Genomic DNA, 18,427 nt, shown 5'->3' on the forward strand with positions numbered 1-18,427 from the left:
ACAAATCAGAAAATACCAAGCAATTGAAAAGATACAGGGGTATTTGTAAAGCAAATAAGATTAATAAACTGTTAAATGCATTTTCTTGAGTTTCTAATCATAGTTATTTAAAATGGTGAACACTTGCAGACAATGAAAGGTGAAGGAAATGGAGGCCCACAAAGTAAGCCAGCATACAGATGACCTACAGTCTGGGAACAGAATTTATATCTTAATGACTACTTCAGCTTGACTTGGGGCCACTACACAAAGGTATATTCCAGTTACTAAAGTACAGCCACACTGTATCATAGGTTCATACTAGGCTATCTGCCCGAGGGCATTTATAAGCCTAGCCCATAGTTTTGTGGCTTACGCCACCCCTTTAGTTTGGAGAAACTATGCCCATTATTTTGCTGTGCCTCTGTCGAGCAGTGACACTGAGGTAACCCCTGGGGTGTATCTGCGATCTCCCATCCATTGGTCAAGATTCCTCTTGAACAAGGCCAGCGAGGTGCTCTGCCTCACATAAACCGGGATTTTGTTCCACAGCATAGGGAGTCTTTGGGTGATGATCATCCAAAAAAGTGCTCCGTTAAAGATACAGAACAGACTCAATTTACATTAGATAAATGGTTAGACATGAAATGAAGCATTCTGTGTCTTTATAGTGCATAGTTTTGAATATTTTTTTTTTGAAATTCTGAGGACAGTAATTGCAATGCTTCAAATACAGAATCAGGAGTGAGATTCTCAGAATATAAGGTACTTCAATTCTGAGGTACAGCAATCTTGGCGTTAGTACACATAAGTAACTGGGAGAATGAGGGATGCCCACACACTGTGGACTGCAGAGGGCAAAACCCCATTGCCAATACACTACTTGCTTTGTACGGAGTTTTGAGATTCACTCTTCACTTTGGCACAGCTGCACTTTTTTCATAGCTGAGGGACTGTTTCTTACAGGAAGACATGCGGGTCACTCCTAAATACAACTTCCTTTAACTTTACTTACTGGACCAAAAACGAAAAAAACTATGAAGCAGAATTAATGGTGTGTTTTGGAATAATTTAGCTTTTAATCATTTGCATCTCATAGTTTGGGTGGATATTGGATAGTTTAATGATAAATGTAGTCTTGGATCGTTTCAACATTTATTTTTTTAATATTTTATCTTATGTACTGTGTAGTTCCTTAAGATAGTGAACAGTGCTCCGTCAAAGATACCAAGTATAATGGGGCTGATAAGTTACTTGCACAGAAAAAAACTGGGCTGTCTTAATGTTATCTTTAAAGGACAGAAAGGGTACAGAAAATAGATCAAGGATGTACACAGTTATTAGAAATAAAAACTGTTTAGAATTCAAGAGAAGGAATATGGACAGAAGGGTTTCAAAAACAAAAAGGCAAAATTTTAACTGGGATACAACTAAGTTGGTTTCCATGTGAAGAATGGGTAGACCACAGAATAGTATTCAGTAGTAGAATATAAATCTCTACATGGGTTCATGTTAGCATGGGAAAGATGCCACTAGATAATGAAAAAGAGGGAAGTTTGCACAATACAGTGCCCTTAAATGCCACCTACTGATTATTACAATGTGATGTAATATACAGAGGCAAACCTTAAACTGAACAGTGTTGATGGTCTGCAGACTTCAGATAAATCAAAAGCAGAATGTAAAACTGCATATGGGTTTACGTTGGTCCGTGATAGACTTGGCATAAGTTATAACAGGAAATGGTAGTTGTATAAAAAGCTGCTAAATAACATGCCTTTACAATTTAACACAGAATTACAAATCTGAACCATCTGGGTCCACAGGTTTGTTGGCTGTACAACCTGACTTGGGTAACTGCACAGGAAGGGGTCTTCTTCCAAGCCTTTCAGGTAGGCAGAGAGCTAAAGGGTAGCACATTAGTGATGGGGTTTGATGGTCAGGCAAGTTCAGCATATAACATTTTGATAGCAAGGTGCCAAAAATAAAGGCTTATACTTCTGAAGGAAAAAAAAGCCATTAGTACAGAAGCTGAAGCCGCACTTACTTTTGAGAGTCAATCATTGCAGCCCTCTCTTTAAACTTTTTTTCCCTCTCCTCTGCTTCTCGCTGTTCTCTTTTTTTGCGTTCCTCCTCTAGTCGCAAACGTTCCTCCTCAGCCTTCTTTTTCTCCTCCTGTCGACGAATTTCTTCATCTTTCTAAGGAAGCAAATAATGCAATTAACTACAATCTGCTAAAAATGAGGCAATTCCTGTGACAAGAATAGAACCCTGAAAAGTACTGTAGCAAATCTGTTCATGAATTTAACCTAAATTGAATGTGCTCCTATAGTAACAGTCTGCAAGGTTGTGCTTACAGTTCCTCATTCTATGCATCTTGCCTGATCAGGACACTTACCATATGTCCCCAAATCCCTCCTCAGGAAAATTCACAAGCACAAGGCTACAACATTCTTAACAAGCACTCCACTATCTGAGAACAGCCACAAGGCACAAGTTTAATGCAGCTCATCTGTACACAGTTGAGAATGGATGCTCCCTAAGTAACACCAAGAACATCTGACATGTACACATCAGTCATGATGTTCCTAAACTCATAACCAGTATACCTGTCCTTTTACACATTTGCCATGGAAAGCTCCTAAAGCCACATCCGTATTGTTATGCCCTAGGCTGTTCCAATAGCCACATTCAGTAAGCTTCCCCTCATACATATTTGTTAGCTGATTTTCTCAAAACTGCATCCCATAAACATCACATGCAAACAGGGTATTCTAAGGCTAAACCCAATAAACATTACATACACCCAGAAACCAGATTATCCCAAAGCCACACCTACTAGGCCTCACACATATACACTTGTCAATGGACGGTAACAAACCTGCATCTGGTATACTTAAAGTGTACACAACTGCTAGGTAATTTACCTAAAACTAAAACAAGTACTTGGTATTGCACACTGTTGTGTGTACCTAGCATCCAATAAGCACAAAGTCACCATGGAACGACTCCATAACCACTTCTAGAATTCTCTACATGCATAAAAATGTCAAGGGCGGCACCCAGAATACCTTATATGCACACAGCTGTCCAAGGATGATCTGAAAGCTACGCCCAGTAAGCTTCACATGAACATAGCTGTCAGGCGAGTCCCCCCAAAACCAAATACAGTATATCTTACATGTGTACAGTCACTACAAGATGCATTCAGATATGGGGCAATTTGATAATCTCTTAGAATCTTCTGCAGCCCTCAGTTTTACTGTGCATTGATATAACATTCCAAAAGTTTACTACTCTGAGTACTAACAAGTTCTCCTTCTATGACAGTTTTCTCTCTAGCTCACAGTTGGAACCTTTAGGTCCACCCTTGGAACAGATTTTAATTAGCTACATGTAAAACATAAGCATCACACAACACAATGAAAGGCAAACCTATCTGTTATAGAAGGGTATGCAGTAACTAAGCAAAAGTTAAATAGTCTTAATCTTTACTCATTAGTTGTATCTGACAGCTCTCTATTTTCTTTGTTGCACTCAAGAGTCTTTAAAGTCGAAGAACTGTCTTCTCAAAAATGAATCCAAAAACAAATTACTAAATGCAGGTAAAGATTTCAACTGAAGTAAAGGCAGCTTTAATAATGGGTACTGATCACCCCAAAACAGAAAAAGTACAGTTGTGTACCTACCATAAATGCAGATGTTCGAGTGTATTCACTGTTGCAGTCATTACACTTGGGTTATCCTGCTGGCAGGCTACCTGCAGTCGGCCTGAATTCCAAAGTCCTGGTCCGGTGTCAGTTGCTGTCGCCTCTTCCCTGACGTCAGTGCGCCAGGAGTATATAAAAGATGCAGCCGACGCCATTTTCTTCAGTTTTTCTTGCCCCAGATGTCAGGTGCCCCCAAAAGGGTAGGCTAAAAATTCTGCTTATAAAAAAGCATGCACTAACAAACATTACCTTCATCTACAAGCAAATACACCACATAGGTTGTATAGAATAGAGAAGCAGAGATAAGTCCCAGCAATGAAAGGGAGACAGTGGGAGGGTAACCTGGACTGCAACAGTGAATACACTCGAACATCTACATTTATGGTAGGTAGACAACTGTACTATGTTCATAGTGTTTCACTGTTGCAGTCAATACACTTGGGTTGAATCCCAAAGCTGAGGTTGGGTGGCTGGGCCTAAATAGAATTAGGAGTGGCTATGAGGCCCTGAAGAACTGCAATGGCAAAGCCTGCTCTGGATTTAGACTAAAGAGGTAAGTGGTAGTGCTTTGTAAAAGTGTGCACTGAAGTCCAAGTTGCAGCCTCCAAAATATCCTTGAGAAAGGCTGCTGAAGTGGCTGCTGCTCTGGTTGAATGTGGCCTAATGCCCTTAGGCACTGATTTGCCATGCTGTGAATAGCAAAATCGAATGCAGTGGCCTATCCATTTTGAAACACTTTGCTTTGAAATGGCCTTTCCTTGCGATCCTGCAGCATATGCCACTAAAAGTTGCTCAGTCTTTCTGAAAGCTTTAGTTTTGTCCAAGTAAAAGTGTAACTGTTATGTCCAAAGAATGCAGAAGTCTCTCCCCCTTTATTCTATGGGTTTGGATAAGAGCCACACTGGACACTACCTTGGGCATAAATGTTGGGTTTGGCCTTAGAGAAACCCTGTCCGGATGGAAAATAAAAGGTTCCACAGCCATTAATGCCTGTAACTCGGACTCTTCTTGCTGAAGTTATTGCTAGGAGCAGAGCTGTTTTCCATAAGAATTTTATCTCAGCTGTATTGGCTGGCTCAAAAGGAGGCAGTGCGAGCTTTTCCAAGACAAAATTGAGGTCCCATGCAGGTATTGGTGCTCTCCTTGGAGGTCTTATGTTTTTGGCCCCTCTGAGGTACTGCCTTAGCAGTGGATGAGAAAAAAATAGGTGGGTCTGTATTGTAATGAGCTGAAATGGCAGAGGCATGGATCTTAATTGATGAGAAGGATAAGCCTTTGTCCAGCATCTCAGTTAGGTACTGTAAAATCTGAGGAATACTTGATACAAGTGTGTCAATTCCTTGTGCCTGGTTCCAAGCACAGAATCTCTTCCATTTTTCTGCACAAGATTTTCTGGTGCTGGGCCTCCTGGCCTCCAAAATAACATCCATAACTGCTTTAGAGAGAGAGGCGTGTTGTGAGTGGTTATTATTATCCGCCATACAGCCAGATTTAGTGTTCTGAGTTGGCTGTGCAGGATCTGATTGTTTTGTTGGGTCAGTAGATGAAGGATTTGAGGTAATGTCCAGACTGGGCCTTGAGACAAGCTCTTTAGGATTGGATACCAGTCTGGGGCAATCAGTATAATTTTTGGCTTCTCTTGTCTGACCTTTAGGAGTACCTTGGGGAGGAGAGGCAGTGGAGGAAAGGCATATACTGTAAGGGTTTTCCAGCTGAATGATAGAGCATCCACTTTCCATGCTTGTTTGTGATAAGTCCTTGTGGAGAATCTCTGTAGTTGGCAGTTGTGAGGGGAGGCGAATAGATCTATGTCTGGGCATCCCCATTTCCTCGTTATCATGCTGAAGACTTGTGGATCTAGTTTCCAGTCGTGAGGGTCCATGAGGTTTCTGCTTAGTTCGTCTGCCAGGTATTGGTCTTTCCTGGCAGGAATTGTGCTTGCAGGTGCAAGTCAATGCTGTGTTCCACAAAGTCATGGCTTGTCTGCAGAGGGGGTAGGAATGTGTGCCTCCTTGCTTGTTTATGTACCACATGACTGTAGTATTGTCCATCTTTATCCGCAGTTGTTCTGGATGGAGTAGATCCTTGAAGGCTGTCAGGGCATTACATACAGCTAGCATCTCTTTTTGATTGATATGAAGATGCATTTGGCTTGTGGGCCATGTGCCCTGAATACATTTTGCTGCCATGTGGGCCAACCCAGGCATAATCTGATGCATCTGTTGTTAGTGTCTGCCTGGCTGTGGGTAAAGTGAAAGGCTGTCCCTTGTTGTGGTGACAGGCCTGTGCCCACCATCGAAACTCCTGTTGCAGGCAGGGAATGAGGGTAATTAATGTTTCCAGGTTGTGGCAATGTTGAGTCCAAACACTTTTTAGGTACCATTGTAGCTTCCTCATATGCAGTCTTGCATATGGAATTAGCAGAATGCAGGATGCCACGAAACCCAAAGCCTGCAGAATTTTTCTTGCAGATAACTGGGTCTTTGTTGCCATCTTTTCGAAGTAAGAACTCAGTTGCCTTTGTTTATCTGGCGTGAGATAAGCCATCTGGGCAGTTGTATTTAAATTTGCACCCAGGAATATTATCTCTTGAGAGGGTACTAGTTTTGATTTCTTTTCGTTTACTGTGTACCCTAGGCAAATTAGTAATCTTTTTACAAACGCCAGATGTTTCAGTAGAATGTCTTTGTTCTCTGCTTGAATAAGGCAGCCGTCCAAGTAGGGATATATTTGAATACCTCTTTGTCTGCAAAATGCAATTACTGGTGCCAGACATTTTGTGAAGACCCTGGGCGCAGTAGATAAGCCAAAGGGCAGTGCAGAGAATTGGTAGTGCATTGAGCCAGCTATGAATCTGAGGTATCTTCTGCAAGATTGTCTGATTGGGACATGCAAGTATGCCTCTGAGGTCCAAAGTTACAAGCCAAGCCTTCTTGCCCAGCATGGGCAGAAGCTGCTGCAGTCTCAACATTTTGAATTTTGGAACGTCCAGAAAAGTGTTTAGAATAGACAGGTCCAGTATTGGTCTCCAGGCTTTGTCCTTTCTGGGTACCAAGAAAAGTCTGGAATAATATCCTTGTCCTCTGCTCTCGCTGTGGTACTCGCTGAATAGCCCTCATTTCCATGAGAGATGAAACTTGCTTTTGTGCCTCTGCCCATTGATTGTGTGGCAGGTCTGGCATACCTTTTGTCTTTGGAAGGGTGTGAAAGTGGAATCTGTAGCCCTGAGAGACTATATTCAAGACCCATATGTCCTGGGTAATCATGTGGCAATTTTGTGAAAAAAGTGCTAGCTTTCCCCCTAAGGGTGCTACCAAAAGATTTGCTTGGCATTGGCAGAGGAAAGTTATTGGGACTGTTTCCTATATGGTTGTGATTTGTCTTCTCCGCTTTTGGAGGTAGAAGCACCCCATTGTTTAGACCTGTATGCGCCTTGGGGCTGGGGTCTGCCTCTAGGGTGTCTGTATCTGCCTCTTTGTGGCCTGTCTGACACAGGAAAGGACCAATTCTTAGAAGGCCAGTTCCTGCTAAATCTGGGTGGCTGTACCTGTAAGAAATCCTTTACTGTCTGCATAGATTTTGCTTTATCCTCCATTTTCTTCAATACCTCTTCTGCCTTAACACCGAAGTATCATGCTGTAATGGAGCATCCAATAATTTTGCTTTAACACGATCAGGGAAGATTCTGTTCCTTTAACCAAGCATGCCTTCTAATGACAGAACCTGTAACAGCGGCCCTGCAAGAGGCCTCCAGTGAATCAAAACCACATTGCAAAGTATGCTTTCCCACTTGTTCAGCTGCATGCAATAAATCCTGCATTTCCTTGTTTCAGAACATTCAGAATTTGTCATCATTTTCTGTTTTAGCAGTGACATTGTAGTATTGCTGATATTTAAGCATATGAAACTGACAATTTAAAGCCCTTACAGCCAAGGTAGCACAAGTGTAAATGTTTTCCCCCCATCCGTCCAGTGCCCTAGAATCCCTATCAGAGGGGACAGGGTTTTTTGCAGTGGAAGCCTTGACCCCTTTGGGACCCTGAGATATAGTTTCTGGGTCAGTAGCAGGGTTTTTAAATAAAAATTTATGAGAATCTGGAACCCTATAGTATCTATCTGGCTTAACAGGTGCAGGGGGTAAAGAGTCAGAAGACAGGCCGAACTCTGAAAATACATCTACAATGTTTAGAACAGGTGGAATAGCAATAGGTCTGTGATGAGGCAGTAAAAGAAAGTCTCCGAGCCTTTTCTTAGATTCAGAGTAATCCTGGCTCTCCCAGTGAAAATGCTCCCTCATGGTATGCAGGGTATCCCCAAAAGAATAATCCTCAGGAGGAGAGGCGGGAGGAAGAGAGTATCCCTGTTCTGAAGAGGAGTCAGAGGAAATGAAAACCTGATCAGAGGAATCATATTGTGTCTTGCCTAGGCCTCTTATCAGGAGGGGTATGGGAACCCCTGATCAAAGTAATCAGATCTTCGGCCATTTTAAGCATCTGTTTCTTAGACATGGAAGTCTGTCCAGGAGAATGCTGTACTTGTTTCTTGTCTTCAAAGCTGTTTTAGTCTTTGCCTTGGAAGCTGAGGTTGGCTTGACATAACTGTGTAGGTCTGAAATCCCCCTCAGAAGCCGATGCCTGCTCAGCGGCTCCGAACCCATCTGAGGGAATAGTCTCCGAGTGTCCAATACCTAGAGTATCCAGAGACCTAGTTGCCTCCACATGGGAGTCGGAAGTGGCCTGTGCTCTGAGGTGGTGGGCATCAGGGGCTGCGAAAGCACCTCACTGAGAACCGGCAACTGGCCTAGCGGAGGCCTCGTCATCGGTTTTGGACCTCAGATGCCTGTCCATTTCCTTGCGCTTTTTATAAACTCCGGTCGGCTGTTCCGACAGCATTATATAATTAAACCTTCGGCTAAAGTAATGAAAGGCAAAATCGTACCGACGCTTAATAGTGCATTGGTTAAATCTAGCACAAAACCGACAGCTAGCAACATCGTGGTCAGGGCCTAGGCAAGGAATACAGTAAGAATGAAAATCCTTATGAGGTATTTGCTTCCCACAAGAAATACAATTGTTAACTTTTTCGGACATCGGTCTGGAGCAAGAAAAAAAGTTTCCCCAACGGGGTACATAGCTTTATTGAAGACTTTGGATCTGAAATTCGATTTTGAAAATCTCAGGAGTTGGCCGACCGGCACTTGTGAACTGCTTTTGCTTCAGGCACTGCGCGGCAAGAAAGACTGAAGAAAATGGCGTCGGCTGCATCTTTTATTAGGTACACATTAGTAACAGATCTCACAAATTATTATGATATAGTAAAGTGAGACTAACATTTTCTATGACATTTTTAGAAAATGCTCATTCATTCAGATTCTATTCCAATTATATTTGAAATTTGTTATGTACCACTGCTAGAAGCAGCAATCTTGACCATCGGTTTCACTACGTCAATTAAAGGTTGAAAAGGGCACAGATGACATTCTTGGCACGCAGCATGAGTCATTTTCCTTGATACATTAATCTTTTATGGCTGTCACATTTGAAATGAGCAAAAACTATATAAAAAAAAAAGCCACACCACTTGCTCTATCCCATCCTCAACCTACTCCACCCCTTACTCCACCTACCCTGCCCATTTCATGATGAAAATAGATATGTCTGCTCATCAGTGTGGAAGGCAAAATGAGAATATCCTTTGTTTCCCCAAACTTCCTCAAACACAACTGCATCACATTGAAGCAATGACTGTACAAACAATGTCTGAAGGCGATGACTTGACAAACACTGGTGTTCTGCTTGCCGAGTTTGTAGTTGTTTCTGGAGTTCAGGGTCAGTATTCACCTTACTGGATAATCTAAGGAGAACAGGCAGATGGTAACCCTACCATCCTTCCATTTATAACCATCCATATCTTCATTATTTCCATTGTATTACTTGTGTAACCAGTTACTTTCACTATTGTTACCTGACCCTTCAGTTCTTACTCTTTCACATGAAAAGGTTCTACAGAATGAGAAGGGTAGACTGACTGAGAAAAGGGGAAGAAAATGACTTTGCTGGAGTCTTGTTTTGAATTTGGACTTTTCAGTGATTGCAGAATGGCGTTTACAGATGGCTTAAAGTAACACTTCTCCCATCAAAATTGTTTTTGTACTGTAAATTTATTGTCTGCTGTTTGTACAACTGATGGCCAAGAATGGCTAGTAGTTATAAAGCACCCCCCAGTTTTTGATGAAAGGTGGCTGTATGAAAGCTTTAAATGTAGGTATGCATCACTTACTTGAAAGGGGGAACAGTTACTTTCAGGCTGAGCTAGTGACAACTTTTGAAATAACTGCAAAAACATGAACAAAGGCATAGATAAACTAATGCAAATACTCAAAGTGTTTCTAAGAAAGAGAAAGACCAAGACTGTCAGGCATACACATTAATAGTGCTACTAGAAACTGTGCTGTCCCTATGGTGGCTTATATTATGGAGTTCGTAGAAATATTTCAGTATATACAAAAGGTTTGTATGGCATTTCCTGATACAGTATTATGTAGTATTAGTCTAATTTGCTGGATACTTCTGCAGGTTGCCAGGAGTAAGAGTTGGCTCCATCTATTCTACTCAGATCTAACTTTATGAAATCTGCTCTGAAATGCACTTTTGATAAGGAAAAGGAATCCATGGCAGCATCAGCAAGAGGGATTACAATAAAGCTACTTTTATTGCACTATCCAAAAAGTACAGTTTTGTACCTACCATAAATGTAGATGTTCGAGGATCCACATTGCTGCAGTCATAACCTGTGGGTAGTCCGCTGTCCTCGGTCGGCCCGAATACCAAAGAGTTAGGCTGGCGTCGGTCATGGATGCCCGGAGCGGACGTCAGTACGTAGTAGTACTTAAGCGCATGACCGACGCCATATCCTCAGTCTTTCTTGCCCCAGATGTCAGAAGGCCTTAAAAAGGAAAGGCCAGCCAAAATAGTAAATACCCAACAACCACAAGTGAGAAAATAACAGTTATCCCAAAGGAAAAAACAGCAACCCCAAACAATAGAGGGGAAGGAGGGAGGGAAAATAGGACTGCAGCAATGTGGATCCTCGAACATCTACATTTATGGTAGGTACAAAACTGTACTATGTTCTTAGTCTCACATTGCTGCAGTCATAACCTGTGGGTAGAATCCCAAAGGAAAAGGGAGGCTGGCAAACTAAAAAGCATTAGGAGCTGCTAACATGCCCTGTAAAACTGCAGTGGCAAATCCAGCCCTAGACTTGGAATAAAGAGGGAGATGGTAATGCTTAGTAAAAGTGTGTACTGAACTCCAAGTAGCTGCTTCCAAAATATCCTTAGTAGCTACCCCCCTCAAAAAGGCAGTAGATGTGGCAGTAGCCCTAGTGGAATGAGGTCTGATCCCAGCAGGAACACTCTTCCCATGATGAGAATAACAAAAAGCAATACAATGACCAATCCACTTAGAAATAGTTTGCTTTGAAACAGCTTTCCCTCGAGAAGCCAGAGCAAAAGAAATAAATAACTGTTGAGTCTGCCTGAACTCTTTAGTTCTGCTCAAATAATAACGTAGCTGCCTGTGAATGTCCAAAGAATGCAAGACTTTTTCCCCCTTATTTTGGGGATCAGCATAAAAAGTAGGCAAATGAATAGACTGGTTCAAGGCCACATTAGAAATCACTTTAGGCATAAAAGTAGGGTTAGTACGCAAAGATACCCTATCCTTATGGAATACCAGAAAAGGTTCAACTGCCATGAGTACCTGCAATTCAGAGATCCTCCTAGCAGAGGTAATGGCCAACAAAAAAGCAGTTTTCCAAGACAAAAACTTCAGCTCAGACGTAGCTGCAGGTTCGAAAGGAGGTAAAGTAAGCTTCTCCAACACAAAATTGAGATCCCAGGAAGGAGTAGGAGCTCTCGGGGGTCTTATATTTTTGCCCTCTAAGAAATTGCTTAAACAAAGGATGAGAAAATAAAGGAGGGTCACAATCATAGTGAGCAGAAATGGCTGCAGCATGAACCTTCACAGAGGAAAATGACAAACCCTTGTCAAGTAATTCAGTAAGGTACTGTAGCGTAAAACTCAAATTAGGTACTGAGACATCAAAGCCCTTTGCTGTGCTCCAAAGAAAAAATCTCCTCCATTTATCAGCATAAACTTTTCTAGTACTGGGCGCCTGGCTTCCAAAATGACATCTAAAACCTGTTGAGGAAGCTGAGACCCCACAGGCTCTAAAACAGAATCGCCAGGCTGTTAGATGCAGGGACTGCACCCTGACATTGAGCAAATGATTGCTTGACTGGGACAACAAGTGAGGAATCTGTGGCAAAGGCCAAGGAGGCTCCTGAATTAAACTTCTCAGCAGAGGATACCAGTGCTGGCGTGGCCAATCTGGTGCTATTAGAATCATGCAAGGCTTGTCCCGCCTGACTTTCAAGAGTACCTTGGGAAGGAGAGGCAGAGGAGGGAAAGCATAGAAGTGAAGGTTGTTCCAACTGAAAGATAGAGCATCCACTTTCCAAGCTTTTGGGTGAAACATCTTTGTGCAAAATTTTGGTAGTTGGAAATTTAGTGGAGAAGCGAACAGATCTATGTCTGGAGTTCCCCAAGCCACTGTCAACTGTTGGAATACCTGAGGATCCAATTTCCACTCGTGGTGGTCCACAATTTGTCTGCTCAATACATCTGCTAGGGAGTTCTGTGCTCCTGGCAGAAACCGTGCTTGAAGAGTGATGTGCAAACTCAGAGCAGTCTCCCACAATATCATTGCTTGTCTGCAAAGAGGGTAAGAATGGGTTCCCCCCTGCTTGTTGATGTACCACATGACTGTTGTGTTGTCTGTTTGAATCAACACCTGTCCTGGTTGAAGTAGGTCCTTGAAGGCCATCAGGGCAAACTGGACTGCTAACATCTCCATGTTGATATGCAAATGTTGTAGTCTGGGAGGCCACGTGTCTTGAATCCATTTCCCATTGAAGTATGCTCCCCAAGCCAAGTCCGAGGCATCCGTCGTTATGATCTGACTCTCCTCTGGTCGGGTCACAGAGAGTCCCTTGTTTAGGTGACATTCCTGTGCCCACCACAAGAATTCCTTCTGGATGCAAGGTATTATCCGAATGACAGTGTCCAAATCGTGGCAGTGTTGAGTCCATACAGTTTTGAGATACCATTGTAGCTTCCTCATATGCAGTTTGGCATTGGGAAGTACTAGAATGCAAGATGCCATGAACCCCAAGGCTTGAAGGACTGTCCTTGCAGTCAGCCTGGACAGTACTGATAACTGCTGGAAGTATAGGTGAAGAGTTCTTTATTTGTCCGGGGTCAGAAAAGCCATCTGAGAAGCTGTATTCAGTCTCACACCTAGAAAGCACATGTCCTGAGAGGGTACTAGACTGGACTTTATTTCGTTCACAGAATACCCTAGGCACCTTAAAACTGCCATTACATACTGCAGATGTTGAAGTAACTTGTCTTTGTCTTGAGCAAGAATCAGGCAATCGTCCAGATAAGGATAAATTTGTATTCCCCTCTGTCTGAATAAAGCTATTACAGGAGCCAGAACTTTTGTGAACACCCTGGGCGCAGTAGATAAACCAAAGGGCAATGCAGAGAACTGATAATGAGAAGTACCAGCCCGAAATCGCAGGAATCTCCTGCAGCTGGGCCTGATAGGAATGTGAAGATAGGCCTCTCTGAGATCCAGGGTTACCATCCAGTGATCTTTGCCTAGCATAGGCAGAAGTTGTTGTAATGTTAACATCTTGAACTTTGGAATGTCTATGTAGGTATTGAGAATGGACAAATCCAGAATTGGCCTCCAAGTGTTTCCTTTCTTTGGCACTAGGAATAGACTTGAAATAAAACCCTAGGCCTACTTCTGACGGAGGTACCACCTGGATAGCTCCCATCTGTAAAAGCAAAGAAATTTGCTCCTGAGCCTCCCGCCTTTGCTGAGGAGGCACATCCGGCATGCCTTTGAAAGGAGGAAAAGTGTGAAAGTAAAACTTGTAACCCTGATTTATTATTTCTAACACCCATTTGTCCTGGGTGACCAAATGCCAGTTTTGTTTGAAAAGTGTCAACTTTCCTCCCAGAGGAGCTGCCAGAAAAGAAGGATCTGGCAGCTGAAGATACAGGTCATTGGGTCTGTTTACAAAAAGGCTGACCCCTGCCCTCACCAGAAGACTGTGCAGGAGAACTCCAAGGCCTAGGTCTGAAAGAACCCTGAGCGTGAGCCCTGCCTCTACCACGTCTAGACCTGCCCTTAGACTGAAAATTCAAAGAAGGGTAGGACCATCCTCTAGCAGGCCAATTCCTGCTAAACTTAGGGGGCTGCACCTGCAAAAAATCCTTGACCGTCTGCATAGACTTAGCTTTATCTTCCATCTTTTTCAAAACTGACTCCACAGGAGAACCAAAAAGAACTTCAGATTGAAGAGGAGCATCCAAAATCCGAGCTTTAACATGCTCTGACAAATTTTGATCCTTAAGCCAGGCATGTCTACGAATAACTGAACCAGTAGCAGCCACCCTGGATGAAGCCTGAAGAGCATCGAAACCACACTGCAAAGAATGTTTTCCAACTTGATCTGAAGCATGAACCAACTCCTGCAATTCCTTACACTCTATACCCTCAGCTAAAGCATCCACCTTAGATTTCAATTGGCCTAACAAAAAGTTCTGATACTTCAGCATATGAAACTGGCAATTTAAAGCCCTCATAGCTAAGGTAGAAGAGGTGTACACTTTTTTCCCCCACCTATCCAACGCTCTAGAATCTTTATCCAAAGGAACTGGATTCTTAACCACAGAAGCCCGATACCCTTGCCCTTGAATAATAGTTTCGGGTCAGCTCTAGGACTCTTATACAAATATTTATGTGCTTCAGGAACTCTGTAATATCTGTCTGGCTTGACAGGGCAGGGGTAAAGAATCAGGATTAAGTGAAGCTTGAGAAAAAACATCCTGAACAATATCTAAGAGAGGGGGAATAGCCAAAGGCCTATGTTGTGGTAAAACAAAATTCCCTAAGCCTTTTTGAGAATCTGAAAAATCCTGACCTACCCACTTGAAATGTTCCCTCATGGAATGTAAAGTTTCAGAAAAGGAAAAATCCTCTGGAGGAGAAGCAGAAGGACAGGAATCCTCTGCATTCGAATCTGAATAGGAGGGTAATCCTGAATATCCTCAGCTGAGGACTCAGAGTAGTCTGAAGAATGCTCCATTCCTCTAAATCTGTCTCCACCCTAGGCCTCTTCTCTGGGGGCAAAGATCCCTGATCAAAGTAATCAAATCCTCTGCCATTTTCAACATATGTTTTTTAGGAACAGAAGCTGAAGAACTAGGGCTATGGCCAGTACCAGTAAGACCAGGTTTAGCCTTAGCATGGCCTTTAGCCACTGAGGTAGAAGGCCTAATAACCTTTTGTAAGGATGGAACTACAGATACCCGAGAAGCACCCTCGGCCTGGCCTAACTCCTGAGAGGCCAACTCCTGTAAAAGTAAAGGTTCCCCCTGGGATTCAGCCGAGGCCTCGGCCGGATCCACAGATTCAACCGGAGGTTCCATAGAACCGGCGTCCGCAACGGACGACTCATCCGGTTTAGACCTTAAAGATTTATCTTTACGTTTTTTAGTGGTAGCGGGCGTCGGAGGATCCGACGGCATGTTGTAGTTACACCGCTTACCGAAAACAAGCCTGGCACAGTCTAATCTTCGTTTAATGGTGCGCTTATTAAATCTAGCGCAAAAGCGACACCCGACTACGTCGTGTTCAGGCCCCAAGCAAGGAATAGAGAGAGAATGATAGTCCCTATGAGGTATCTGCTTCCCACAAGAAATACAATTATTAACTTTTTCTGACATCCGGATTAACTGAGGCAAGAAAAGACACAAATTTTCCCCAACGGGGTACTTAGCCCAACTTGGTCTTCGGTCTGAAACTCGATAATTGAAAATTTCAGAGCGAACGGCACTTGCAAACGCTGCTTCTGCTTCGGACCACGCGGCAAGAAAGACTGAGGATATGGCGTCGGTCATGCGCTTAAGTACTACTACGTACTGACGTCAGCTCCAGGCGTCCATGACCGACACCAGCCTAACTCTTTGGTATTCGGGCCGACCGAGGACAGCGGACTACCCACAGGTTATGACTGCAGCAATGTGAGACGAAGAACATCAATAGATATAGTACATCTTCACAATAAACACTAGACAGAACCTTTGCCTGGTCCAATCCCATGGATTGCCCAGGCAGGATATTGAAGAGCGAGTGCTCTTAACCACACTCCACTACAGACCAAATTATCCACATAGATCTGTAATACTAACATTTTGAAAGTAAATTATGGAACAGTATAACAACAATGTTTTCAAAACAGTAAGAATTCAAAAACAAACATTTCTGCAAGTCCAGTGTCGGTGACACTACATGCACATGGAAGTGAGTAGAGAGGGAAAAAAAACTGAGTGAATTAAAATAAGAGGACTGTAAACTAATCCACAAAGCCAAACTGTATAATATTCAAACCTGAGGATGAAAGAATAATAGAGTCCACAGCAACAATTCCAGCAAAAATTAATCAAGTAAAATGCCACACCAAAACTGATAGAGGTTCCTGTAGCAACTCTGTTAACTTAATGAAGTACCCAAAATAAAGTGGGGCTGTGCTACACATGAAAAATGACAAAGTAAAAATGTTTAAGCACCTAGTCAGACTTGAATTACTAACATAATGATGCGACTCTAACATACATCATTAAAAGAAAAAAAATCAAGAAATTTAAGTTGTAGGAAAAAACAAATGGTCCTAAAATTTTATGGACAGCTTAGATACACCTCTGCTGTTTAACTGCAAAAGCTAGTGGTTGAGCCCAAGCACTACAGATGCCAAATGTATATTTGTTGTGGAAGAATGCTAGAAGTCTAAACCTCAAAACGCACTCACTCGAGGCACTCCTGAAAATGGAGAACATTGACATCTGTGCAGTGACAGAGACCTGGTTCAAAGCTCCAGAGAACACCCCTGCATTACCAGGCTACAATTCATACCACACCTTTCGGCCACCTAACCCAGAAAGTACAGTTTTGTACCTACTATAAATGTAGATGTCCGATAGGTATGCATCTGCAGTCATAACATATGGTTTGTCCTGCCTCAGGCAGCCCTTCGGTCGGCCGGATTCCAAAGTCTGGGTCTGGCCTCGGCTGATGTCGCACTTCACCCGACGTCATAGCTCCTGGGGTATAAAGGCATCAGCCGACGCCATTTTCCTCAGTGTTTCTTGCCCCAGATGCCAGGTGCCCTCTAGGAGGCTAAATTTGTATAAAAGTAGAAAATTCCAAACAGAAGAAATCAAAAAGTATATATACATATATACATACAAACAAATACACCATAATAGATTCCCCCAGCTAGCTAAGAGGGGTAAGTACCCTAGGAATACCACAGAGGGGAAGGAGGGTGGGTAATCCTGACTGCAGATGCATACCTATCGGACATCTACATTTATGGTAGGTACAAAACTGTACTATGTCCTTCAAGGATGCATCTGTAGTCATAACATATGGGTAGAATACCATAGCCAAACTGGGGGAGGAGGCACTAAGATAATGATGGTGTAGTTAAGATCCCTTGTAAAACTGCAGTTGCAAAACCTGCTCGGGATCTGGAGTATAAAGGAAGATTGTAATGCTTGGCAAATGTATGCACGGAGCTCCAAGTAGCAGCTTCTAAAATGTCTTTGGTAGCCACTCCTCATAGGAAAGCTGTAGTGGTGGCTGTAGCTCTTGTGGAGTGAGGCCTGATATTTTCAGGAGTTGTCTTTCCATGAAATGAGTAGCAGAATCGAATGCAATTTCCTATCCATTTTGAGATTGTCTGTTTTGAAATTGCTTTTCCTTGCACTCCTGTTGCATATGCTACCAGAAGCTGGTCAGTTTTTCTGCTGGCCTTAGTTCTGTCCAGATAGTAGCGCAGTTGTCTGTGTACGTCCAAGGTGTGTAGTAGTTTTCCCCCCCTGTTCTGTGGGTTAGGGAAGAATGTAGGTAAATGAATAGCTTGGTTCAAGGATAGCCTGGATACCACCTTTGGCATAAAAGTAGGATTGGTTCTCAGAGACACTCTATCCTGGTGAAAGATAAGGAAAGGCTGCACTGCCATTAATGCCTGTAACTCGGATACCCTTCTTGCTGAAGTGATTGCTAGCAGGAAGGCAGTTTTCCAAGATAAGAACTGTAAGTCTGCCATTGCTGCTGGTTCAAAAGGGGGAAGTGTTAATTTTTCTAGCACAAAATTGAGATCCCATGCAGGCAGAGGTGGTTTCCTTGGAGGTTTTACATTTTTGATCCCTCTCAAAAATTGTCTGAGGAGAGGATGAGAGAAGACAGGAGGATCCATGTTGTACTCTGCTGAAATTGCTGATGCATGAATCTTAATGGAAGAATAGGACAGGCCATTGTGGAACAGTTCTGCTAAGTATTCTAGGATGTGTGCTAGGTTTGCCAGTGTGACATTTGTTCCCTTTGCTGCACTCCAAATGAGGAATCTCTTCCATTTGGCCGAATATGTTTTCCTTGTGGAGGGCCTGCGAGCCTCCAGGATAATGTCCTTAACCCTCTGAGATGAAACAGGTTGGTTTTGTTTTATGCAATTTTCCAAGCAGTTAGCTGCAGCATTTTTAAGTTTGGATGCAGGGTCTTGTAGTTGTTCTGCGTTAGAAGTAAAGGACATAGAG

At 42.8% G+C, this 18,427-nt stretch overlaps 1 protein-coding gene across 2 annotated transcripts in view; it reads right to left on the minus strand.

The window, feature by feature from the left end:
- The window catches only part of DBNL (drebrin like), a 902,612-nt gene that overhangs the window by 163,939 nt on the left and 720,246 nt on the right, over positions 1-18,427 (minus strand). For both annotated transcript variants that reach the window (XM_044084396.1, XM_044084395.1), the window contains exon 7: positions 2,027-2,178. In XM_044084396.1, coding sequence (XP_043940331.1) covers positions 2,027-2,178 — 152 coding nt within the window. The remainder of the gene's footprint in view (positions 1-2,026; positions 2,179-18,427) is intronic.

The sequence above is a fragment of the Protopterus annectens genome, chromosome 9.part0 (genome assembly GCF_019279795.1).
Source record: "Protopterus annectens isolate FY-2018-M chromosome 9.part0, PAN1.0, whole genome shotgun sequence".
NCBI lineage: Eukaryota > Metazoa > Chordata > Ceratodontiformes > Protopteridae > Protopterus > Protopterus annectens.